Below are 27136 nucleotides of genomic sequence, written 5' to 3'. Positions count from 1 at the left end.
TTAGTCACTTCTATATGTGATAGTTTTAGTCCAATTTTAGTCGACGAAAAGTCAAAAAGGTTTTAGTCTAGTTTTAGTCGACGAAAAGTCAAAAAGGTTTTAGTCTAGTTTTAGTCAAAAAAAGGGAAAAAAGTAGTCTTTTAACAAATTAATGTAGGTCAGTAAGTATTTTGCTGTTGGGTAGTGTCACTTATAAGTTCTGAAAATAGCAGATCTATAGTTCAACACAATGTGAGCTTCCGGATCGACTATTTTCACCAATAATTACAATAATGAAGGAATGTTTTAGAACATAAAAGACAAAAAAGGATGGAATGCTAAAACGGCTTGCCATACTAGTATAGCAAAGAGTATTTAATGCTAAAACGGCTTGCCATAGCGTCAGATACTTTTTAAGTTTTAATTGGCATGCACAATAAGCGGAAATGTCATGCATTTTAAACGTCTGACGGACCACCCACTAACATTTTCGTCTATTCTCGTCTCGTCAACGAAAACTCACACACGTCTCGTCATGTTTTAGTCATCAACGAGCCATTTTTATCTCGTCATCGTCTCGTTATCGTCATGAAAAAAAGTGGCGTCAACGAAATGATTTCGTCATTGTCATCGTTGACGAAAACAACACTGGAGGTGGCATCCAGCTTTAGCGCTTTCCTTGTAGACTTTATGATTGTTGTTCAGTTCATGTCATTGTCTTTGTAAATGTCTGATCCAATTGATCTAAATTAGTAGTACTGTGTTTTCTGATGGTTGTGTTCAGAGTGCTGTCTGTTACTCTTCCCTTGTGCCACTCTTCCTACGTTTCCGTTTCCCGTCCATAATGGCTTCCTGTGCTGGAGCCCTCATACAATGGTCTTGACTTCTGAAGCGCCCTTTGTCACAGTACTGCAGGACTGCAGCCTGACTAATAAAACATATCTGGAGGAATTCTTCCCGTGGTGCTGATCTCAAAGTGTTTACACATGCTCTTTCGCCAGGCTTTATTGCTTAAGTCAGATGTTATTACTTTAACACAATTAATATCCTGATATGTTGGGCAGTGTGATTCTTCTGTGTGAAGATCTGAAATACTTTTCAAAAGTTAGGGATCAGTAAGATTTTTAATGTTTTTTTTAAAGAAGTCTCTTATGCTCATCCATTTATTTGATCAAAAATACAGAAAAACAGTAATATTATGAAATTTTATTATGAAATATAATTTATTTCTATCATGCAAAGCTGAATTTACATAATTAATTATCAATGTGGGAAACTGTTGTGCTGCTAAATATTTTTTTGGAACAGCATTTATTCCAAATATAAATATTTTCTAACAATACAAGTCTTTACTATCACTTTACAGCAATTTAACACATCCTTGCTGTATTAATTTGGATAAAAGTATTAATTTCTTTCAAACAAAAAAAGAAACTTCGAATGGTAGTGTATATTGTTACAAAAGATTTTTGTTTTGAATAAATGCTCTTTTTTTTAACATTTTATTCATCAAAGAATCCTGAATAAAGTATCACAGGTTCCAAAAATATTAAGCAACACAACTGTTTTTAACATTGATAATAAATCAGCATATTAGAATGATTTCTAAAGGATCATGTGACACTGAAGACTGGAGTTTAATGCTGAAAATTCAGCTTTGAATCACAGGAATAAATTCTATTTTAAAGTCTATTCAAATACAAAAACACTATTTTAAATTGCAATAATATTTCACAATATTACTTGTTTCTGTATATTTAATCAAGTAAACATAGCCTTGATGAGCAGAAAAGGCTTGCTTGAAAACATTAAAAATCCCAAACTTTTGAACGGCAGTGTATACTAAATCACTTATTTTTTAACCTTAGAGAAAAGTCAAATATCTCGTCTTGAGTTGAAGCAGTGAATGCCGAAACGGGCAGAGGCCATGTGTGAATAATCTCATTTATTATGACGCGAAGAATGTGCCAAGTCACAGTTTCTCCCAAAGATTCTGTGTCCTCTGTCATATGTGGTTTTATCACTCGTTTACCCTCAGATGAACCTAGAATCATCCTTTCCTTCAAAGAAAGTTTGAACCAATACTGTATTAATGATTAAACCATGCCATTGCCCTGTTTTCTTTCTATAGTCAGTAATTTAATCATGACATGGTCTTTTTTTCAGTAAGAACCAGTTTACAGTTTTCAGTGTTAGTTGTCTAAAATGAAAGAAGTTTTGTGGGCTTCCCATAGTACTGTTTTATGACATGATCTAACAGTAGCTGTTGTTGTATGACTAGGCTTGACAGGTTATATGAGGTTAAGAAAGCAGGAATAACAAAACTACCTACCTAACAAATATGCCAAGATGTTTGTTTGCTCTAGTCTCTGTTGGTTTATCCTTCACATAACTCACAGATCCTTTGGTGGTTACATGTAGTGCGTAATATCCTACTTTTAGAATATCCCTGTTTTTTTTTCTTTCATAATCTTTTGCCCACATGCCCTTACTTCTTTTCTTACTTCGTTTTTCTCTCATAAACACAACTGTGGGAATCTACGATGACATTCATCCTCAGTGATGAACAGACTGAGAAGACTGTTTATGGTACCACATTTGCTGACAGTAAAATTCTTGGCAGATCTATTAGCCTGTATAATAAGAGGTTGAAAATAATTTATTGAAAGGATATATGCTTACATGCAGAAAATAAAGTATATATTTGTCTAAGTGAGATGTTGAAGGAAATTTATTAAATGTGTGTGCCACAATCTCTCCATGAAGCTATACTTCCTTCTTTGTGTGCACGTGTGTGAGAGTGTGTGGCTTATGACATCCTGGCTTCTTGTTGTGACTTCCTTCCAAACAACATTTTCACATGTTTGCCATTTAATGCCGTTTGTGTGAGCAGATGTATGTTTGGGTACCATCTGCAATGTCCTCTATTCTTTTGACACTAAAGTGTGTGTGTGTGTGTGTGTGTGTGTGTGTGTGTGTGTGTGTGTGTGTGTGTGTGTGTGTGTGTGTGTGTGTGTGTGTGTGTGTGTGTGTGTGTGTGTGTGTGTGTGTGTGTGTGTGTGTGTGTGTGTGTGTGTGTGTGTGTGTGTGTGTGTGTGTGTGACACTATCAGTAGCAAGCAGCTGTCTGTGGTGGACCACATCATTCTCCATGCTGTCATGGGCTTTACCACTGAGCTCAGACCATACACACGCACACTCTCTGTCTGGCTGTACCCCTTTATTTGGCAGTCTCTATATTTTAGTCTTTCTCCTTTGCGTACTTCAGTGCACACACATGCATATACACATACACAGGATAGTAACTACAACAGAACACATCATAGTGACAGACTTTTGGTCTATTCGTTGTCAAAACAGATCGCCAAAACAAAACATTATTAGAAAGCCGTGTATTTGCTAAAAGCCAGGAGCTTCTTATTTGACGTGCTTTGTGACGTTAGATCAAGCGATTCAGTGGCCAGTGATATGCATTTCCCATGGGACACTTGGGCACATAATGTACAAATATTCACTGTTCATAACCAGCCTGGTTTTGTGAATCAAGATGATCTTGGTGTTCTCTAGTTTAGAAATCACTGTTCATGCCAGGGTGTACCAGATATTGGTAGATATACATCTGCCAAATTTAGAGAGTTCTAACCTTTTAGTAAGATATATTTAAGTCTTGGATCTTTTAAACCGACAGGTTCAAAGTTGCTTTGCATTGGCAAACATTGCAAACACTTGTTTACAAATGATGCTATTCCCAGGCATTGAAAAACGATTGTTTATTAAGCATTTCTGCAACTTTTCCAAATAAATAATAGCGTAGATGATGAATCAGTTGGGAAATATATGAGAGCACACATTGCGTGAGTGCATCAGCTTGCATTAGTTATTTGAGGGAGATCATGTGTCTGCAATGCCAGTTTCTTTCAGTTCTCACAGTAGGCATAGGCTAACCAGCTGGACTGAAAGATGTGAGCATGAGTGTGCGTGCGTGCGTGCGTGTGTGTGTGTGTGTAAGTTTTAATGTCTTCATGTACTCCCTCTTTTTTTTTTTTTAAATACAGAGCCAGTCAGAATTTGGATACGTGCATGTTTCTCATGATCTTGAAGATCTTGTAGAAAAGGATCTTTATTATTAACGGCTTAAAATGGCACAAATTGTGCCTATGAATGTCTTTACAAAACTAAAAGTGGTAGACAAAAAGTGACAGCTTTTTTTTTTTTTTCTAAAATACAGTTGCAATCGAAATTATTCAACCTCCCCCAAAGACTGCAGTACAAGCTTTTCTGAAGATTCAGGACTATCAAAATTACATCTATAACATAATACTAGCATATTAAAAGTGACAATGTCAATATATAATGTAATATTTTTGAGTTTTAGGATTTTTTTTAATAAGACGACCATGTCATAATTATTCAACCCCTATTCAACGTTGCTGTTTCTTAGTTGCTTATTTGTATGGTGGGGAACAAAATTGTCTTAAAACACAATTACACCTTTACAAACTCTATTAGAAAACAGAATTAGCTTGAGCTGTTACACATACTTGCAGTTAGCCCATGCATGTGTTGAAGTGTGAGTAGCTCATATGACAAAGTCAACAGAGCTCTCACAAAATCTATAGAGAAGAAATAATTTTATTAATTTAGAAAGTCTAAGGCTACATGAAGATTTCCAAAACATGAAAAGTCCCTAAAGACACAGCTGGCAGATGCACAATATCATAAAATGTTTGATCAGAACAACTTAGGAAAAACTTGCAATGTACAGCCAAAGACTTTTAAGATGACTTAATGAAACGTGGAAAACATTTTAATGCAGAGTACACAGGAACACAGGACAAACATGCCTTTCATGCTGAGGCATCTTGCTGAATACCACTCTTGACCAAGAAGAACAAAAAGGCTGACTTGAACAAGCTAACATTAATGTGGATAGACCTGTGGAGTTCTGGAAGAATGATGTGACCAAGCTTTGGACCCATGGATCAGCGGTATGTCTTGTGCAAAAACGATAAACTTATAAGCAGAAGAACACCATCTCCATCGTCAAACATTGAGGTGGACCAGTCCTGTTATGGGGGTGTTTTACTGTAGCAGGAAGTGGAAATCATGACTGCATGAAAGACATCATGGATTCTTTGAAGTATCAGTCCATTTTGGAAAGAATTGTGATGCCTTTGGTGCAAAGAATGAAGCTGATGATCAATGGACTTTCCTGCAGGACAGCCATCCAAATCTACTTGAGCTTGGTTCAGGGATCAGTCATAGAATGTTCTTGAGTGGCCTGTTCAGTCTCTAAATTTAATTCTCATTGAAAATATCTGGTTGAGTTCGAAGAGAGCAGTGGCAAAATGAAACCCAACGAGCAATCTGAAAGCTTTTTCAGGCGAGGAATGGGTCAAGATTGCAGTAGAGAGGTGATGGAAGCTTCTAAGCACTTACAGGCAGCGTTTATTGGTGGTTTTAGAGAATAACAGATTCTGCATCAACTTTCGGGGGTTAAATAATTTTGAACATGAATGTTTGGACGTTTTCAACATTCGTTTATCAGCTTACATTCTCAGAATTACTCAGATCTTTATTAATAAACTTTTATCTAATAGTGTAGTGATGCCTTTGTTGAAGTGTTTTTACAAAATTTTGTTCTCTGCAACATGTCTTGCAGATCAAGGAGGGTGAATAATTTTGATTGCAACTGTATATAATGAGTTTTTATTAACTTAACGTTTCCATATGCTTATTTGTGTTATTTTAGTTTTGATAAATATGTAGTTGCTCTAAAATATGGAAAATGGTAAAGAGTGAGTAGAAGGACTGGTATTATGCAACAATTTTTAATGCTTATCAATAAAATGAAACTGTGTTTTGAAGGTGTGTTAAATGGTTTTAGTTTAATAGGTCATGACTAACCTGCCAATCAAGTGCAAAATATGTGAAAGGCATTTATATAACAGGAATGACTGTTTACAGGCAGTGTTATTTCCTCTGGTTCTGAATGATAACCTAGTTAGATCTGATGCTTAATGATGCCTTGTTTTTGTCAATGCAAACAGTGTCCCCTTTTTGCTACCACACAAATTGTAGTGGTACACTCTTAGAAATAAAGGTTCTTTTTTTTGGCTTCAATGGTTCTGAAGAACCTTGAACTTCCATGAAACCTTTCAAATGCAAAAAAAGGTTCTTTTGATTTTTTAAATGTTCTTCAAAATGGTTATTTTAGGAACTGTTCCCTGAAAGGTTCTTTGGGGAGCCAAAAATGGTTATTCCATGGCAGCACTGCAAAACACCCTTTTGGAACCTTTATTTTTAAGATTGTCAAATCTAGCTAGCTAAGTAAGTTACACTGAATCAGGGACTGAGTCATACTGTGAACTTTAATCTTTATGTCAGTATAGGTATCTTGATGAGGTGTGTTTAAGTGCTCTTTGAGAGTGTGTCACTGCAATAATAACAGTTTTGATCTCTTAGATACAAGTAGCGATGCCTTTGTCAATTGACTGATGAATAACCTGTTTTTTTTTCTCCTTTTTTTCTTTTATAGAGAAGTTGTATAATTCCCATGGCCCTGAGCTTCGGCGGTCCTTGTTTTCTTTAAAGCAACTCTTTCAGGTAGGATCATGAAAAACACACACAACAGGTTTTTAAGAGAGAAAAAGCTACATGTGAGTTATATAAGGATGGTGAGATGTTACAGATATATACGGAAGTATATACGGACTGAACTAAATGAGTATATCTCCTCCACGTACTGTTACTACACTGGACTCTAATTTTAGTCTAAATTGTGAGGAAAATTAAGCACAAAATGAAATCTTAATGAAGTGTCTCACAACAGAACAAAGCAATAGTGATACAATCTACCTTTAGACCAATAGTATTTAAAGCATCTGAAAACCATGTTATGTTTTAATGTGATAGCAAAAAATTATATGTATACTGTAGTTCATCAATATGTGAATCTGGACCACAAAACCAGTCTGGACCACAAAAGTAGTACGGGTATATTTGTAGCAATAGCCAAAAATATATTGTATGGGTCAAAATTATTATTTTTATGCCAGAAATCATTAGGATATTAGGTAAAGATCGTGTTCCATGAAGATATTTAGTAGATTTCCTACAGTAAATGTATCATAACTTAATTTTTCATTAGTAATATGCATTGCCAAGAACTTCATTTGGACAACTTTAAAGGCGTTTTTCTCAATATTTAGATTTTTTCCAACCTCAGCACCCTCAGATTCCAGATTTTCAAATAGTTGAAATCATGACTCGGCCAAATATTGTCCTATGTATAAAACATAATTTAAATAAAATGCACCCTTATGGCTGGTTTTGTGGTCCAGGGTCACATATATAGATCATGTATGTATAATATCCTATATTATAATATAACTAGTTGTGGTCAACAGTTTGCTATGGGAGAATAGTATGCATATGAATAGTATTGATGAGATTTTAGAAGAATAAGAATGAAGTGTAAAAAAAACTATTTTTTAAATATTTTTGTAAGAAGTTTCGGTAACACTTTACAATAAGGTTCATTAGTTAACATTAGTTAACCACATTAGTTAACATGAACTAATAGTGAACTGCACTTATACAGCATTTATTAATCTTTGTTAATGTTTATTTCAACATTTACTAATGCATTATTAAAATCTTGTTAACATTAGTTAATGCAGTGTGAACTAACATGAACAAACAATGAACAACTGTATTTCCGTTAACTAACATTAATAAAGATTAGTAAATACAGTAACAAATGTATTGCTCATGGTTAGTTCATGTTAGTTAATACATTATGAACCTTATTGTAAAGTGTTACCGAAGTTTCTTATGCTCACAGTGGCTGCATTTATTTAGTCAAAAATACAGTAAAACTGTGGTATTGTTACATTTTATTACAATAGTAGAGCTGTTTTTTTTAATAATATTTTAAAATTAACGTTTTAATTAAAAAAAAATACACATACTCGTACTTGCCACAAACATTTTTAAACAATAGTTTATAACACTGTAAACAGTTGTGCACAGATCGGATCTTAATTCTGTTTTATATTGCACAGGATGATAAGGACTTGGTTCCAGAATTTGTCATCTCCGAGGGTCTGACATGTTTCATTAAAGTGGGTGCTGAGGCAGATCATAACTACCAGAACTACATCCTCAGAGGTTTGTTCTCAACACATCTCCATACATTGATTTATTTGAAACACATTTCAAAATCAAAATGTGGCCCGGGTGTTTTTAGATGAATGTGTCTAAAGAGAACTGACTGTCTTTAGAAAAGCTTCAATGCCATTTTCATTTCATCTTAGGAAGAAGGTGGATAATACCTGTTTAGATAGCATTTGTTAGTCCGGCACAGCTTTGATCACAGCTGTTACTGGAAGATCCGCTATTTCTGCCGCTCCAAAAGTGCCTCCTGCTGGCCGAGAATATATTTTCAATCAGCCTGTCTGCTGTTTTCATTCAGACCAATGCAAAAATTGTTCAAGTTCAAGTTTATTTATAAAGCACATTTAAAACAACTTTCGTTGACCAAAGTGCTGTACAACAGGAGTCTTTTGTAAATGTAAACCAGTATATTTATATATTTCCCCTGGGGGAACTGCCGTCACACACAGAGTGTAAGTCTGTGGGAAACAAGGCATCTTTACTGAAGGATAAGCAAAACATTTCACGCATGTCTCCATTGAAAATGTTTAACATTGTTAACATTGTTAGCAGGGTGTTTATTGGCTCTTTCACTAATCATTACCATTGCATGACTTTGAAAGATGTGTGTATTGTATATGTATCAATCAAATATGATCAAATATGATGTGTTTATTATGCATGTACGCCACACATGTTGCTTGCAGACTTCAAATAGCACAAAGGATTTTGCACATTTTTGGCTAAGTAGGCCATCTGTTACAGGAAGTTTATACTGGCTGGAATTAGACCAGCAAACAGGAAAGCTTTAGGACAAATCACTTGATCCTCAAGGACATGCTGACACTGTACAGTAAACTCTGCTGTCCTCTTCCCAGCTCTTAGTCAGATCATGCTGTTTGTGGATGGAATGAACGGTGTTGTGAACCACAATGAGACTGTCCAATGGCTGTACACGCTGGCTGGCAGCCTGGTGAGTGACGACAACACACACCTTAGCATCTGTATACACTGACCACAATACAGTATTAGTTACGTTAGGATGGTGTTCCATCAGTAATGCACCTTGACACTTAAATGCCACAAAATGCTACAGCAGGTGATTTAATAGATTAATGTTCAAAAGTTGATTTGCATGTGATAATCATTTGATTCCTGAGGGCTGGATTGCATTTACTCTAAATTGAGGAAAATTGCTTATCTGCTAAATTATCCAAAGCAATGGATGCATTTCCAAAGCTGAAACAGAACAGCATAGTGCTATCAACACCAAGGTCATGGCTTCGAATCTTAGGAAATGCATGAACCGATACACTGCACACATTGAAGTCGCTTTGGATTGAAGTGTGTCAAATGTGTCAATTAAAAATTGATGAAAGAAAAGGCAGTTCAGCAACAGTCAGTTCATCCTAAGGCGATGTAAAATTAAAAAAAAGGTACAAGTTAGTTCAGAGATGTAGGTGTGAATCTGGACCAAAATCAAGTATTTTTATCTTCACTCTTAGCCTTCATTTCTAATTATTAAAGTTAAATATTGCTATTGTGCGAGGCTAGTTTGCCAAATCCACCACAGAAATGTTTATTACATGTTACTTGATATAGAAATGGCCATGATGAACTGGCTGGTGCTGTTGTGCAACCATTTCAAGTTTGGGCCATTGCTCAGTTGAGTTTGCACCTTTACAAGTTTAAAATATGTATGCATACTTTTGGAAGTTTTTTCTTTTTTAATGTAAAGTCAGTGTGAAACTGTTGACATGAGATTTCACACTTTTTACCGTAATGGATTTAGTCATCTTAATCATCAGTTTGAGGTCATATCCTTCTGCATGGTATCAAAGAGGAAGTGAAAATGAGAATGGCAGAGTAATCAAGTAACTGAACCCAGACGTTTTTTTTTACAATCACAAAATAATAGTGGTAAATTACTGTATTATTGTTGGAGATGCATGTTTAGTATGTCATTACACTCTATTATGTACAGTACTTGATTGCATTAAGATTATATTGGAGCCTTATTAAGGTTTGATGCTGCCATCTACTGTAGGAGGATGGTAAATACTGCTTCTTACAGCTTATTTTTCTCTTCAGTCTCGGCTGGTTGTGAAGACCGCTCTGAAGTTGCTGATCGTGTTTGTGGAATACACTGAGTCCAACAGTCCGCTGCTTATTCAGGCTGTCAACGTTGTGGATGGGAAAAGAGGTTAAATAAATATGCTGAATCCATCATGTACCATTCTTCTTTTTTTTGAGAGAGAGCGAGCTTAAGGTATACTTTGTCTTTTTCAGGTGTAAAGCCTTGGGCATATCTGACAGATATCCTGTCAGAGAAGAATGGATCAGACACAGAGCTGCTCATCTACACCATGACCCTCATCAACAAGGTAAAACACAGTTAAAAAAAGTCTACAACTGTGATCCACATTTGCACAATGTTAAGCCTAAATGTCCTTGATGTGGATCCCTCTGCCCTCCCAGGTTCTGGCTGCACTTCCCGATCAGGACTCATTTTATGATGTGGCAGACTGTCTGGAGCAGCTAGGAATGGAAGCCATCGTCCAGAAGCGCATGACCAGCAGTGGCACCGAGGGTGACCTTAAACAACAGTTCATCATTTATGAGGTCAAGTCACAGTACACGTCAAACAACTCTACATGTCGAACACACAGTTGAGGTCAAAAGTTTACATGCACCTTGCAGAATCTGCAAAATGTTAATTATTTCACCAAAATAAGAGAGATCATACAAAATGCATGTTATTTTTATTTAGTACTGACCTGAATAAGATATTTCACATAAGATGTTAACATTATAGTCCACAAGAGAAAATTTTATAAAAATTAATTTATAAAAAAGACCCCGTTCAAAAGTTTACATACACTTGATTCTTAATACTGTGTTGTTATCTGAATGATTTTTTATTTATTTTTTTGTTTAGTGATAGTTGTTCATGAGTCCCTTGTTTGTCCTTAGAAGGAAAAACAAAGCATTAAGAGCCAGGGGTGAAAACTGTTAAACAGAATGAAGATGTGTACATATTTCATATTTTGCCTAAATATCTGTCATTTATTATTTGATTTTTTTTCATTTAGTACTGCCCTTCAGATACTACAGAAAATACTTGCATGTTTCCCAGAAGACAAAATTACGTTAAATTTACCCTGATCTTCAAATTCAAAATATTCACCCGCTAATCCTCATGCATCGTTTTTTTCCTTCTGAAGCACACTGACCATTTGTGAGCATTTCTTTTGTGGACTATATGTAAATGTCTTTTATGTTCTTCAGGTCAGTACTAAATAAAAAATAACAAGTATTTTGTATGATCCCTCCTATTTTGGTAAAATAGTTAACCTTTTTCAGATTTTGCAAGGCGTATGTACATTTTTTTTTTTACCTCAACTGTTGTTGAAAGATTTTTATTTATTTATTTATTTTCATAATTAAATTAATGTTTTTATTCAGCAAGGACACATTAAATTGATCAAAAGTGAGAGTAAATGCATTTATGATTTTTTTTTTTCAAATAAATGCTCATAATGTCTCTTGAGCACCAAAACAGCATATTAGAATGATTTTTGAAAGATCGTGTGATATTTAAGACTTGTTTAATTATAGTAAAATAAAAACAGTTATCTAAAATGTACACAATTGTCACCATTTGTAATTGTGATCAAAAAAGCAGTCTTGGGAAGCATAGGAATCATCTGTCAAAATAATTTAAAAAATCTGTAGTGTAATAGTGTAACTCTTAAAATACTGAATGAATCTGTGTTTTGTATATTATGTAGAATGCCCTTAAGTGTGAAGATGGTGAGATCGATGAAGGGGCACTAAATGTTCGTAAAGACCGAAGAAAACTAACACCCAGCGAGCAGGAGGGCAGGAAGAGCCGGCGTTCATCTTCTCACAACCTTACAGATAGTTCCTTTCGACCTGATTCCCCAACTGTATCAGTCTCTTCTAACAGCCCTACCCCAGGTATCTTCAAAGCAGTCTCTCTCCAGCCCTGTTCGTGTACCGTATACTGTCCTGTCTGTCATATCCAGTGTTTGCACATTGTAATTTCAGATCCTGTGTTAAAAAATTATAGCATTTACACTTCACTTGCACCTTTTGTGTTTCAGAGGTGATGCGTACAACCTCCCCTCAGCTGTCCGATTCCTCTTCTTCTCCTGTTCCTGGCAGTCCTGTGTTGACCAGTCCCTCCTCTACGACCTCTGGCTCCGCCACTCCTCCTCTCACTCCGGTGACTAACGGAGCAGAATCTGCAGCCACTTCTGAGCAGGAACAGAATGTGTGAGTATTAAAAATGCGTTGTGTTTGTGTGCATTCTTACACATTCTTGAACCAATCGTTTTGTATTGCTAAGCTTTTCAATAATCAAACAGCGAAAAACAGGAGACACTGCAGGGCTTTAACACAGCAATACAGTGTTTATCCACTGTGTGGCAGTGTAACTCACGCAGATCTTTCAGTTGTGACACTGTAGGAAAGAAAAGGTTTCATAAAGGATGATTTGTAGCTATCACAGATGTGAATCTGTTCTGAGATGGATTATTCAAGTAAGGCAAATAAGTATCTTACAAAGTTGTCAACCTACAATAACATTCATTTATTCATTATTTATTTGGTTAGTATTAATGGGAACCCCAGGTATTAAGACCCATGGCTTACTAAAGACTTACTAAAATACATAGTAAAAAACCCTTAACAGATTTACGTTATTTAAAAAAAAATCCATGTTATTTTAGACATATTTTGGACTATGGGGGGTGCCATTATATCGATAATGAAAAATGGTTTGACTTGGTGAGCTACTGGCGCTACCTATTGCTATTTTTACTGCAACACAACTCTAAACGTTGTCTGCCACGTTGTGCAGCTTTTGGTTGTAATTTTCAGTCGAAGGGCAATAAGAGAAACAATGTAAGTCTTCACTGCTTTCCTAGCGATAAGAAGAGGAGAAAACAATTGAAAAAATGCCTGTGGACGAATAAAACTTTCTAAAGATCTGCGTCTTTGTATTCTCCACTTTAGCCCTGATGCCTATGAGGCTTTAAGTAGACCATAGCTACTGAAAGAGCTTAAAAATGGCAGAGACAAGAAACACGAGATGCCATCCTGGCAGGATGTAAACATGCAGACGTTTGTCATGACGCCGCAGCCACTGAAGGAGTTTCTCAGCACGGATTTCACTCGATATCCTGCAGCATTTAGACTAAAAACACGCCATTTGGTTTTAAGGCTACGCTTATATCCATCACCTCATATAAGCTTTTTCAGTAGCTGTTGTCTTCATATCAGTATTTTATTTTCCAGGTTGTGTTGTGGTAAAAATAGCAACATAAAAAAAAAAGCAAAAATATCACAATAATGGCGCCCCCCATAGTCCAAAATATGTATAAAACGTGGATTTTTTAAATACCGTAAATCTTTTATGGGTTTTCTACCACATATTTCAGCGAGAGACATCATTTATGTTAAATTAAGCCATACAAGTCTTAATAGCTGGGGATCCCTTTAATGAAAAATGATACTGGCGCTAGTATAGATTTTTTAAATTAATATTTTATTTATGTATTTATTTATTTATTTTACCAGACCAAACATTCCTTCTACATTAGTTTGTTCTTTGGCGGTATGTGTTTTTTCCTGTGTGGATGAGGGCATGACAAAGATAAACTCACTCCTACACTCTGCTGCTGTTTTCCTTACGCAGACATTCAGCTATTATTCACACAACAATGTTAACATCAGTTCAGTCTATTAATGTAATGCTTTTCACATGTTTGCTACACTATATTATTAGTACCTACGTACTTCACAAGTGGCCAGTAGGTCAGTGGTAAAAGTGATGAGTATTAATTTTCCAGTCTGTGTAGGTGATGTCCTTACACAGGTGACCTAATTATTTTGATTCATGAAGTTAATGCTAATTTTATTTATTATGCTCTGGGTGTCTTATGTAATTACCATGTGGCACCCAAGATGCACCACAAATGAACTTACATGATCTACCATTCTCATTCTTCATAAGCCATTCATTAAAACACAATTGTGCATAGAAAATATAGTATTTTGTTACACTGATAAAGCAGATCTGCATCACATGTGAGTAAACTGCATTGCATTCAGTTGCATGCATGCTTAATACCTTTTGAATATTGTTTTTAAACGTTCGGATTGTCAGGTGTTCATGGGTTTTGTAGATGGGGTGTGTGAGAAGTTTTGCTTGGCTGCTTCTCCCAGTTTGCCCAAGTCACAATGTGCTATTTCAAGTGTTTCCTTTGGCCAAAGTGAAATGTCTTATTGAGTCAACAGTCCATGCACATATATGTGGAAAGCGAATGTTTTATTTGGGAAGCTTTCTTCTCTGCGTAGAGCTACAGGAATGTTTTCTAGGGTTGGACAGGATGCGTTTGGTCTTAAAGGTCCAGAGCCGGGCACAATTGTGACCTGCCTATCAGCTTTCTTGATCTGAGCTTGTGCTTTCCTCTTAATGTTTGTCACAAAGGAACATGACCAGGCACAAGCACAGGCATTAAATCCAATAAACGAGCAGTTTATATTTTTTTATTTGTATAAGATATGATCATTTTAATTGCATATGCCTAGGTTCATGCATATGCATAGTAGTACATCCATGTAGAACACTGGTGGCTATTCACTTTTGTGTATCCTTAATCATAACAATTTCTATTCATAAGCCATTTTCTTCCTCTTTTGATTAAGTGCTGCATATTTTCACAGTGGCTCTGGGTGGTCGGGACTGTTTCTCTGATTCTTGCTTTTGTTTTGGTCCTGTCAACGTATTAACCCTCTGTTTGTCCATGTAACCACCATCACTGTTCTTCCTCTTTCTGTCTACCTCTCTTTCTTCCCTCCCACAATTCCTTGGTCATTCACTAGGGGGCGCTCTTTTATGAGTCAGTACATAGCTCACATGGGGATTTCTAGACGGAGGTTAAAAAAGGAGAGGTCTATAACGGAGGAAACCTCAAGCAGCTCCAGCAGGTCTGTATCACATTTACATCACTTTCTGCCTTTGTGCCTTTGACTAATTGTTGATGTTTGTTGAACTTGTCCTGGCTACTGATCTGAGGCCAGTTTACTGCTCGTATTATTTTCAAAGCAATCTGGATTTTTTTAATTTTGGATTGTCGATGCAAGTCAGCAAGCCAGAGTAACTTCAACAATAAATTCATCTCATTTCAAACTTTTCTGAACTAACAGTAATCACAACATTTAACACTCACGTATGTGTTTTTTAAAGTGTCTTATTTATTATCTGACAGGTGACAAGGTGCATCACAAATATAAAAAGTGAACTAATGGCTACACAAAACAAGACTACTGAAACAGATTATAAATATTACATAATAACACTCTGATCAAATGGAGACAGGGAGGTTTTTGTAGTGAGTGTTTGGCAGTGCCAGGAGAAGATTATTGTAGCACACTTAAGAAGTTCTGAATGCTGCTCTCTCGAGCAGAACCGCAAAAGAAGCCCCTCACAGCTTTCTGCTCACCGCAGCCATGATGTCAGCCCGTCTGCGAAATGATAAATAAAAGTGCTGACTCTAATGAAGCAGCAGGAGGGTTCAGAGTGATCCATCTGAAGAAGCATCACATATATTACATTAGCAAACTGCTGTTAGAGCTAGCCAGTGCTGATAGGCATTTACAGTTGAGGTCAAAAGTTTGCATACACATTGCAGAATCTGCAAAATGTTAATTATTTTACCAAAATAAGAGAGATTATACAAAATGCATGTTGTTTTTTTTATTTTGTACTGACCTGAATAAGATATTTCCCTTAAAGGACGTTTACATACAGTCCACAAGAGAAAATAATAGTTGAATAATAATAGTTGAATTTATAAAAATGACCCCGTTCAAAAGTTTACATACTGTACACTTGATTCTTTATACTGTGTTGTTACCTGAATGATCCACAGCTGTGTTTTTCTTTAGTGATAGTTGTTCATGAGTCCCTTGTTTTTTCCTGAACAGTTAAACTGCCTGCTGTTCTTCAGAAAAATCTTTCAGGTCCCAGTCCCACAAATTCTTTGGTTTTTCAGCATTTTTGTGTATTTGAACCTCTTCCAACAATGACTGTATGATCATGGGACTATTCATATGCAACTATTACAGAAGGTTCAAACACTCACTGATGCTTCAGAAGGAAACACAATGCATTAAGAGCTGGGGGGTGAAAACTTTCTGAACTCGAAGTTCAGGGTAAATTTAACTTTTGTCTTCTGGGAAACATGAAAGTATCTTTTGTAGCTTCTGAAGGGCAGTACTAAATGGGAAAAAAAAGATGATATTTAGGCAAAATAAGAAAAATGTACACATCTTCATTCTGTTCAAAAGTTTTCATCCCCGGCTCTTAATGCATTATTTTTTCTGGAACATCAGAGAGCAGTTGAACCATCTGTAATATTTGCATATGAGTCTCTCAGTTGTCCTCAGTGTGAAAAGATGGATCTCAAAATCAAACAGTCATTGTTGGAAAGGGTTCAAATACACAAAAATGCTGAAAAACGAAACAATTTGTGGCAGCTGAAGGATTTGAAGGATGCCAGAAACACGGATCTGAAGAACAGCAGACAGTTTAACTGTTCAGAACAAACAATGCACTCAAAAACAACTATTGGTAAACAAAAAAAAAAAACACACAGCTGTGGATCATTCTGTTAACAACACAGTATTAAGAATCAAGCGTATATAAACTTCTGAACCGAGTCATTTTATAAATTCAACTATTATTTGTTGTTGTTCAGTACTAAATAAAAAAATAACATGCATTTTGTATGATCCCTCTTATTGTGGTAAAATAATTAACATTTTGCATTTTTATAGCCTTGGTGGGTATAAGAGACTTGGTAGCCCCAAATCTTTTAACGGTAGTTTATTTAGAAATTAACATTACCAAAAGCTAAAAAAGCTGTGAAGTTGCTAATCATTATTAGTTCATGATATCAAAAACATTTAACCTTTTTGTAAATTTGTTTTGTTTTGTTTTCTCAAAGGAGCTGTATCAGTATTCTATCTTAAGAAAAGCAGGTTATAAAAAAATTAGATGTTTTATGAAACAAAACAATGTGCCTTCAAATATTGTGTATTTTGCAGTGGATGGAGAGAGACACATTTACTGACATGCACATTCTTTTTGTGTTTGTGTACGTTTGGACTTGATTCACATTAAACTGCCCATACTGTGCTATTGCTTTTAGCTTGCACTAACTGACTGTCTCTCCACAGAGCGTCTTTCACAGAAACTGACTCTCCTCCGCCGACCCCTTCCCAGACGGCAGCAGAGCAACCGAGCCGGACGGAGGGAAAGCGAGTCTTCAAGTAAGTAAGCAGCTGATCCTGTGATAGGAGGAGTGAGAGCGGAAAGCAGAGGAAAGAGATGTGAAAGGAGGTGTAGGTATTAGAGAAGGAAGGGCATGGGAATATTTTGGGAAGAAGTTGAAGGTCTTGAAGGAGCAAAACAAGGATGAGTTGAATGGTGTGAGCTGTTTGGAACAGTGTTGATTGTGATCTACTGTTAACTTTGCAATTATAGGAAAATAGGTAAGTCTTTAATTTTTGAGGTTTAAAAATGAATTTATTAAAAGTGTTGAAGAGTTTAGTTAATTGCTGTCTTAAAATATAACTTTAAATATCTGTTAGTCCTATTATTTTCCCTCTAATTCCTGAGTTCAGGTGTGTTTCTTACTTTTATCTTTTTACTTTTACTCAAATATTCTTTGCTTGTATTTTTACTTTGTTACAGATTTGCTTTCTTCAATATGCTCTTTGCCTGTTTTTCTTTCTGTTTTTGCCAGTTACCTAATTTACCTTGTTTTCTCTCTTTCTGTCTCCTCCTGCATCTTTGACTCCTATCCTCTCTTCTCTCATAAAATTTGGCACATCTCCTAATCTTTTCCTCCACTGCTGTGGCGCCCAACATTCCTGTGCTTTGCTTCGCTCTCTCCTTTTACAGACAGCACCAGGCAGACAGTGTTTGGTGAGTAGCTGCAGTGTGGCCAAAGAATGTGGCTTTTGGAGGTGCTAGCACTTTAAATCATTGTGATGCTTAGTCATTTTGGGGAGACAAAGTCATAGAGGGAGGGTTGGAGGAAACAACTGCTGGCTGGAAATTTTAGAATAAATTGAATCGATCCGTTATATCTGCCAAAGGCTAATCCACAAAAAGAAATTCGAACAAAACGTAGAAGTTTTAATAGATACTTTAAGCATGTTTTTAATTTTCTTTTATAGTTTGCTATGCTACTTGGATATTTCTGATAGTTCTGATATAGTATTAGTGCAGAATATTTAGCAAAGTTTAGAAGTAAGAAAATTACCCTTTTATTGTCATGAATGGACAATAATTCATTTCTTTGTGGCCTTTCCCCCCCTCATTGTCATTCTTTCTTTCTTTTCTGTTTCCTATCTTGGGAAAAGTAAAGTTCTTCTTTCATCTCAAGCTGCTACTCAAAGATGACTTTATCTCCTGCCTATTTATGGGATGCAATCATATCATTCATGGAAAAAAATGCTATTGTTGAAATTGCCAGAAAAATCCACAAAGCTTTTTTTTAAGCTTTAAAAGCCAAAGTTAAACCAGATGTGATGAAATGTGAACTGGTTTTTCTAAAGGCATTTTCTATATGTTGATTGAGACTTGTTCAGTGTAGATAATAGAAGTGATATGGGTGAAGTGTGTAAATTGAAGTGTTTCTCTTCAGTCCAGAGACTGTGAATAGAGACTTGCCGGTTCTGAGGAATTATGAGTAAGTATACAGTAACTCTGTATGGTTACAGGCTCTCTTTCTGCATACATCAGCATGCAGCCAGGTGTTTGGGGGCTAACTCAACTGCTGTGCTCAGAAACTGAGGCTGTGTGTGCTTTGTGTGAATATTAACCTTATTTATTTTTAATTTTACATAATATAATCTGTATAATATGAATGATTCTGCATATGCAGAATTAACAAGTTACAATTACATTCTTACAGTATATACTGCCTTTCTCAGCAAATTTTTAAAAGATTTTATCATGAATTGTATGGAAGCCCGTTTCTGCCACTGAATAAAAATTTTTTTTTAAAGAACTGTGTGATATAAGTTCACAATTGCGAGTTATAAAGTAAGAATTGTGAGATATAAACTTGCAATTCTAAGAACATATCAGTCTTTTTTTCCCCTCAAAACTGGACTTGCGATTGCGAGTTTAAATCTCAAATTTCTACCAAAAAAAAATTTAATTGCGAGGAAAAAAGTCAGGGGGATATAAACTTGCATTTGCAAGAAAAAGTGAGAATTGCAAGTTTTTATCTTTCAATTGCGAGTTTATATCTACAATTCTTAGAAAAAAAGTCCAAATCACAAGAAAAAGTCAGAATTGCGAGAGATAAACTCGCATTTGCGAGAATAAAAGTCAGAATTGCAAGTTTTTCCTCTCACAATTGCGAGTTTATATCTCGCATTTGCAAGAAAAAAGTCAGAATTGCGAGATATAAACTCACAATTGCGAGAAAGTCAGAATTGCAAGTTTTTATCTCACAGTTGCGAGTTTATGTCTCACAATTCTAAGAAAATGCAGAATTGCAAGATATAAACTTGCATTTGCATTTACAATTCAGCAAAAAAGTCGAGATTGCAATTTTCTATCGCACAATTTTGCGAGGTTATATCACAATTCTGAGAAAAAATTCTGAATTGCGAGATATAAACTCACATTTGTAAGAAAAAAGTCAGACTTGCGAGACAAGCTCACATTTGCGAGAAGTTAGAAATGCGAGTTTATCTCACAAATCTGAGACAAAAAGTCAAAATAGTGAGATAAACTCGCATTTGCAAGAAAAGTCATAATTGTGAATTTGAGTTTATATCATGCAGTTCTTAGAAAAAAGCCAGAATTGTTTATATCTTGCAATTGTGACTATAAATCGCAATTGTGAGTTAATGTAACTCAATTCTGAGAAAAAATGCCAGAATTATTTATATCTTGCCATTCTGACTTTATAACTTTATATAACTTTATAACTTTTTTGTCCATGTTCACTGTGGTTTGTTTTGCTGCGTCCCAATTCGCCTACTTATACTATGCCCTATAAGTATGCACTCTTTTTGTGAAGAAAAGTACATACTTTTGAGTATGTAGCAGAATAGTAGGCAAGCTTTGGGACATATACTTCGTTTAACGGACGCTCTGTTGCTTAGTTACCTGAATCCTGTCACTGTTTAAACTGCCCTGTCAATCATCACAGTTAACATTATCTACATTTCGTTTAATTTAATTTCCTACCGTATTAGAGAGAAATTAAGAGGCACGTTCTTTAACGAGTCTTTCATGCCGAGAACTCTGCTCTTGTGTTTGCTTAATTATGCATTTAAACGTTAATGACCAAACCTATCATTATAAATGTTGCTGCACATGGAATATAACGCGGATAACATTTAAAAAATATTTTTTATCAGGTTACACACTGATTATTTATCACTCAAACCCCTTTCTCTACCTGTCCGTTGGTCATGCATATCCTCCATGTTTGTAGTTTTTTAACACTTTTTATGCGTGTTTGTAGTTCTAATCGAATCCTCGTTCACGGCGCAGTGTGTTGTGGGCAATATTAGCCGTTAGAGTGTGCATTGATCGTTAAGTAGTAGACCATCCGGGAATCTTTGGAATACTTTTTTAAACATACTACGATTTGGGACATACAATACTATTTAGGACGGACGCAGCTTGTCTGAACGCTAGTTGGTGCTCCAGTATAATCGGTCCGCCGAATCTCATCCAGTGAGAAACGTTCCGCGGTGCAAAACTAAGTGCGATTAAAATGCGTTAAATTTTAACGCGTTATTTTTGTGTAATTAATTAATCTAAATTAACGCGTTAAAGTCCCTATATATATATATATAAAGTCAGAATTTTGAGTTTTTATCAATTCTGACTTTACAACTTTCAATTACATGATATATACCTCACAACTCTGAGGAAAAAAGAATTGCAAGATAAAGTTGCAATAACTTTTTTTTTTTATTTAGTGGCGGGAACAGGCTTCCATATGATTGTCATTCATGTGAAGCAGTTTATTCTTGGCACACATGCCTCAGTGTAACACTGAGTTTACCACAGTTCTTCTGGTGGATCACTGGTGGGGACAGCCAATGCTTGACTGGCTAGGTTAATCAAACCTGATCAGCAAGGTGGTTATTAAAACAAGTAATTATGCAGAAAATGGATTTTCTGTATTGTTTTCTGTATGTATCTAATCTTAGAAATAAGTTTAGAAATTGTGGGAAGTCATTTATAAGAATAATTTATTTGGTGGCGGTGGTGGTTGTGGTGGTGGGCTTTGTCAGACACAGGGCTGGATTTCTGTGATCGGATGCAAGGGATTGTTTTTAAAATGCATTCATTTATTATTCCACGTTGCCTGGTGCATTTTTTGTGTAAGTGAACATTTTTGATCTGTTGTCTCTTTGCAATATAACTGCATGGTATCAAACAAGTGTGTAATATCCATTAATATATATATATAACGTATATATGTGTATGTATGTGTTTTACATTTTTTTTAATAGAAAAAAGTCGGGACAAAGCAAAAGTATTCAGTCCCGAAAGCTTAAATTCAGCGTATGCCTTTGTGATTTGAACTAGTTTATGGTTTGACAGTATTTTGCAACTACTCATTTTAAGAGCAGGTCTACTATATATAACTTATCCTCAGAATCAGAACACTTATGTCACCCAGCCCTCCATTTACAGCTCACTAAATGAGTGCTTCTTCTCCGTTGGCTTTATAGAGACAATTTCTTGCGTAGTCTGGCTGCATCCCAGTGGGAGAAGAAAAAGAAGTCTTACGGCGCAAATGAGAAACCTTCTTTAAGCGAGAGTGTGGCGTCTGCAGACGTAGAGCCATCTACAGAAGCCGTGCAGCCAGTCTCCAGCTCAACCACCACAGGTGCTGATACCCTGACCTTCTATTTCTTACAATGTCACACTGTTGTCCTTTAAAACGTGTCCAGCTGAGATTCATAACTTTCAGCAGCGTTCCAGCTGTGATGGTTCTGACTGCTTTTTAGAGCTGCACACTTTTAATTATTGCTTGTATGCGTGTCATCTGGTTTATGTCAAGCATAGATAGGAAGTTGCCTGACTTGATTAATGTTGCAAGGTTAAGATGATCTTTTTGTGTTCTTCTTCTGGAATCATAGGTCCTGCAAGGCTTAAAGTTGCATACAACTGCATGCATGTATGCAACCACTTTTCCACATCTTTGCTGTGTCTGAAAAAGCTATATTTCATCAGCAGTAAATTAAATGCACTAAAAAACTTCCGTATGCAGTTGATAGTTCATCCAAAAATGTAAATTGTCATTTACTCACCCTCATGTTGTTTCAATCTTGCTTTCTTCTGTGGAACACAAAATATGTTTTGAAGAATGTCTTGATTCACATTGCCTTTTATTGCATGGACAATAATGCTAGGATAAAAAAACATTATTTTCTTTTGAAGACGGACATGAATTTTAATTTAATTCAACTATCCATTAGTGATAGTGACCCAATTCTGTTATGCCAAAAATCATTAGGATAATAAGTAAAGATCATGTTCCATAAAGATATTTTGTAAATTTCCTACCATAAATAAATCAAAACTTCATTTTTGTAATATGCATTGCTAAGAACTTCATTTGGACAACTTTAAAGGCGATTTTCTCAATATTTAGATTTTTTTGCACCCTCAGATTCCAGATTTTCTAATTGTATCTCTGCCGAATATTGTCCTATCATAACAAACCATACATCAATTGAGATTTATACATCATCTAAAAGCTGATGAATAAGCTTTAAATAAAAAAAAAAAAAGACCCTTCTGACTGGTTTTGTGGTCCAGGGTCACAAGATATGGTGGTGTTATTGTTAATGAAATTTAAACTATTAATCAAACTTTTTTGTTAATTGGAATAAAGTTGAAATAAAATATAAATATTACAAGAAAGTAAAAAAGAAAAATTAAATTAGAAATATTGCCTTGGCATCTAATCTATTTCAAGTTTAAATACTAAAGCATTCAAACTATAACTGAAATAAAAATAATTTAAAGCTAAATAGATGTTATTTTTATACTAAAAATACATTAAAAATGACAAAAGTGCATAACTTTGTTTTAAAAAAAATAAAATAATAATAATAATTGAAAATTACTGCTGGGCAACGATTAATCGCAATTAATCACATCCAAAAAAAAAGTTTTTGGTTGTATAGAAAATATTTACATGTATATATTTATATTCATATAATTTATATTATATATAAATATAATATATAAACATAACATATTTTTCCTAAATATATACATAAAAATATACACAGTACACACATATATTATGTACACACAAACTTGCGATTAATTGTTGGCCAGGACTAAAAATAATAATAAATACCATTATAGTATAAATAATACTCAAACAACACTGTTATCATGTTAGTCTTCCTGTGTGATCCTGTTTTAACAAACACATTTTCTCAAATCAAAACTGAGAAGATGAGCTCAGCAGATTAGCAGCATGGGCAGGACTGTCTTTTAAATATGTATAGTATGCTTAATGAGCTGTCACACATTTACAACTGTTATATAACCTTTTGTATGAATTTATATAAAGTTTTTGTATGCTTTCGGCACTGCTAGATCTTTCTTTGTGCGATTGTGTTTTTTCAAAGTTTTTCAACATGTATGTGTGTGTCTTGCAGGATCTATTAGTGGTCAGGAGTCTCAAGGGGTAAACTTGACCAGGCACACCCTGGAGCAGCCAGAGGACAAAACAGCAGCCCACAATGAAGCAGGCAAGAAATTCCATTCCCACCACAACCCTGTGTCTCTGTCATTCTTCATTTCATTCATACTGCTGCTCTAAGACTAAGGCATGCACAAACAGTATGTCTTCCACATATCTAATTCAAAGCCATCACAGCCATCGTGCTTAAACAACTGTGTAGAGACTATGTTCAAATTTAATTTAATAAGCAACATTTTTTTTACTAAGCATCTATTGACAAGTAGGTTACTTGACCTGGTGACTACCCATTAAAAATCTCTGGCACTGAGCAATAGTCAAGTACTTAAGTGTGAGGGCTTCTTTGGAAAGTCAAGAGCTTTATTTCAAGCAGAGATCTTCAAAGTGGAAATATTTGTGAGTGATTCCATCTCTTCCTCTAGTGGGCGTGTTCCAAATGACACAGCCACTAACAGGCCTTTCGTCCAGGGAGTGTAAATTAGCTGAAGTAGAGGGCAGAGACATAAACTGTTTAGATCTGGAGATGGGGATCTCCCCTTTTCAGTTTCCGTTTTGGCTTATTGAGTTTTTAGGCAGTTAGCACTGCAATGCTGTTAGAGCTCAGAGGAGTTACTGCTATTAGTCTGCACTAGATGTGAAACTAGAGGATGGTAGCATGTGGGAACAACACGATCTGTCCTTGCACTGGGCATTTTAAAGGTAGGATGTCTCTTTTAGCTAGCTGCTGTTATATGAAAAGAAACATTATTGCTTGATGCAGATGGCAACGCTGTTTCATTATTGAATCAATCAGCTGTTTGAACGAATCTGCTGAACGAATGACTCACTCATGCAGTATATTTTCCCTTTTTTCCCCCCCCAAATCATTTCAAATGTCAGAATTCAACTTTTTTTTTTTAATTCAAAACAATATTTATGCATTTGTAACTGCAGGTTAACTGAAAGGAAGGAAAGGAAAGGAAAGGGGGTGAGTGAGGCCAAGTATGGTGACCCATACAAGGAATTTGTGCTCTGCATTTAACCCATCCAAGTGCACACACACAGTAGTGAACACACACACACCGTGAACACACACCCGGAGCAGTGGGCAGCCATTGCTGCGGCGCCCGGGGAGCAGTTGGGGGATCGGTGCCTTGCTCAAGGGACTCACCTCAGTCGTGGTATTGAGGGTGGAGAGAGTGCTGTACATTCACTCCCCCCACCTACAATCCCTGCCGGACCTGAGACTCGAACCTGCAACCTTTGGGTTACAAGTCCGAATCTCTAACCATTAGGCCACGGCTGCCCACTTGCATTCTGCATTCATGTCCTGCATTAAACAGTCTGTGTAAATGTACCTCCTTCTGTACCCACCTCTACATTGCAAACACAAATTTTTTTGATACTGATTTTATTTGATAGGTAGCAGCCCTATAGTGTCTTACTATTTGAATTTAATGATGAAGTTTAAAAATTTGACACACAAGATGATACATACATTTAATTATGTTAGAAAACATTGGCCTTATAAAGGTAAAAATGCCTATAAATAGTGAAAAGCAATTTAAACCACCAAGGTACCAGCATAATATCACGGATGGCAAAATATATGTAATTATGTTATTGAGAAAAGTCCAGAAAATATTCAAATATTTTTTTTGTCATTATTGCACACCCCTAATACTTAATGTTTTTTCCTTCAGCACTTAATGTTTTTTTTTTTTGGTTTCTCTAGAGGGTGGTTTGCAGCGTCAGGGCAGTGCAGCGGAACAGCACAGCACCCTCTCTAATGACAGGAAGTTCATGTTGGATATGCTCTACTCCAAAAACAACACCTCTGGAGGCCTGAAAAGTCCTAGTCTGGAAAGTGCACTTGAGGACCATGGGATCACCAGTATGGCCGGACGGCTCTCCAGACTGCAGTCTCGCACTTCTCAGCCCACAGAGGACACGTCCAGGCGGGCAGAGCTGGAGAGCCTTGAAGGTACTGCTCAGGCCGCTCGCGCCAGGCTAGTAGAAGAACAGAACAGGAAGCTGCGTCCACAGTGCAGTCTTGAAGCTGAGACTCATTCCCAGAGTTTAGAGAAGACAATGATGACACCCTTATCCCGGGGTAGTCAAGATGCCTGGGAGAAGCTGCAACCCAGCTCCAGACCTCTGCGGATTAAAGATCTTGACTTTTCCGATCTGATGGAGGAGGAGGATATCGATGTGCTGGATATTGACACTTTTGACACTGGCTTGCCTAATGGAGTACCGCCACCCCCTCCTCCTCCTGGACCTGCTGGTCTGGCTCCACCACCGCCGCCACCCCCTCCTCCTCCTGGACCTGCTTGTCTGGCTCCACCTCCTCCTCCTCCACCTCCTCCTCCTGGACCTGCTTGTCTGGCTCCACCTCCTCCTCCTCCACCTCCTCCTCCTGGACCTGCTTGTCTGGCTCCACCTCCTCCTCCTCCAGGACTTCTCCCTCCATCCCCGTCTCAAGGAAATGATCTGGCTTTTCTAAAGAAACGGAAAACAGTCAAGCTGTTCTGGAAGGAGCTTAAGCAGCCTGACAGCCCCAGGAAGTGCAAGTTTGGGCGGGGCACAGTGTGGGCTTCACTTGATAAGGTTGCAGTCGATACAGCTAAGCTGGAGCACCTGTTTGAGTCTAAAGGAAAGGATCTTCCAGTTGCAAAGGTGTCGTGATCAGTATTCATTTTAATTATTTTTAAATTATTTATTTTTTCCAAATTTGTCCTTGCACATTTGTATGCAGTACAGCAAAGGTATACCATTTTATGCATCTTATACATGCAAGTAACAAATACAGCATATGCATGCCAGACAACTCAAACTGGCAAACGTTGTAAGAATAATCAATTCAGGGTTACACAAATTTATTATTCCAATTTACTGAAGCCATTTGACTACTGAAAGATGACCTTATTGCATACATGGATAAATAAATATTAAAGCAACAGCTTTAACTTTTATGACCAGTGCATGCTATAAATGCTTTTATCTTTTTTCTACAGAAAGGTGCTGAGACCAAGAAAGCAGCAATTTTAGTGCTTGATCCTAAGAGGAGCAATGCCATCAACATCGGCATGACTGTTTTGCCTGCTATACATGTCATCAAAAGTGCCATCCTCACCTTTGATGAGTTTGCCATCAGTAAAGAGGGCATTGAGGTAATGTAGCACTAGCATCCACCAGGGGGCAGTAGTAGCTCAT

At 36.4% G+C, this 27136-nt stretch overlaps 1 protein-coding gene across 1 annotated transcript in view; it reads left to right on the top strand.

The window, feature by feature from the left end:
• Positions 1–27136, top strand: part of fhod1 (formin homology 2 domain containing 1) — a 62463-nt gene that overhangs the window by 25735 nt on the left and 9592 nt on the right. The window contains exons 4-18 of the mRNA XM_073836614.1: positions 6517–6584; positions 8045–8150; positions 9014–9108; positions 10227–10338; positions 10425–10519; positions 10614–10757; positions 11927–12116; positions 12263–12434; positions 15048–15152; positions 17406–17498; positions 18881–18925; positions 21948–22105; positions 23898–23990; positions 25656–26599; positions 26938–27093. Coding sequence (XP_073692715.1) covers positions 6517–6584; positions 8045–8150; positions 9014–9108; positions 10227–10338; positions 10425–10519; positions 10614–10757; positions 11927–12116; positions 12263–12434; positions 15048–15152; positions 17406–17498; positions 18881–18925; positions 21948–22105; positions 23898–23990; positions 25656–26599; positions 26938–27093 — 2576 coding nt within the window. The remainder of the gene's footprint in view (positions 1–6516; positions 6585–8044; positions 8151–9013; positions 9109–10226; positions 10339–10424; positions 10520–10613; positions 10758–11926; positions 12117–12262; positions 12435–15047; positions 15153–17405; positions 17499–18880; positions 18926–21947; positions 22106–23897; positions 23991–25655; positions 26600–26937; positions 27094–27136) is intronic.

The sequence above is a fragment of the Garra rufa genome, chromosome 3 (genome assembly GCF_049309525.1).
Source record: "Garra rufa chromosome 3, GarRuf1.0, whole genome shotgun sequence".
NCBI lineage: Eukaryota > Metazoa > Chordata > Actinopteri > Cypriniformes > Cyprinidae > Garra > Garra rufa.
The sequence above is the reverse complement of the archived record's forward strand: the minus strand, read 5'-3'. Positions and strand labels throughout refer to the sequence as shown.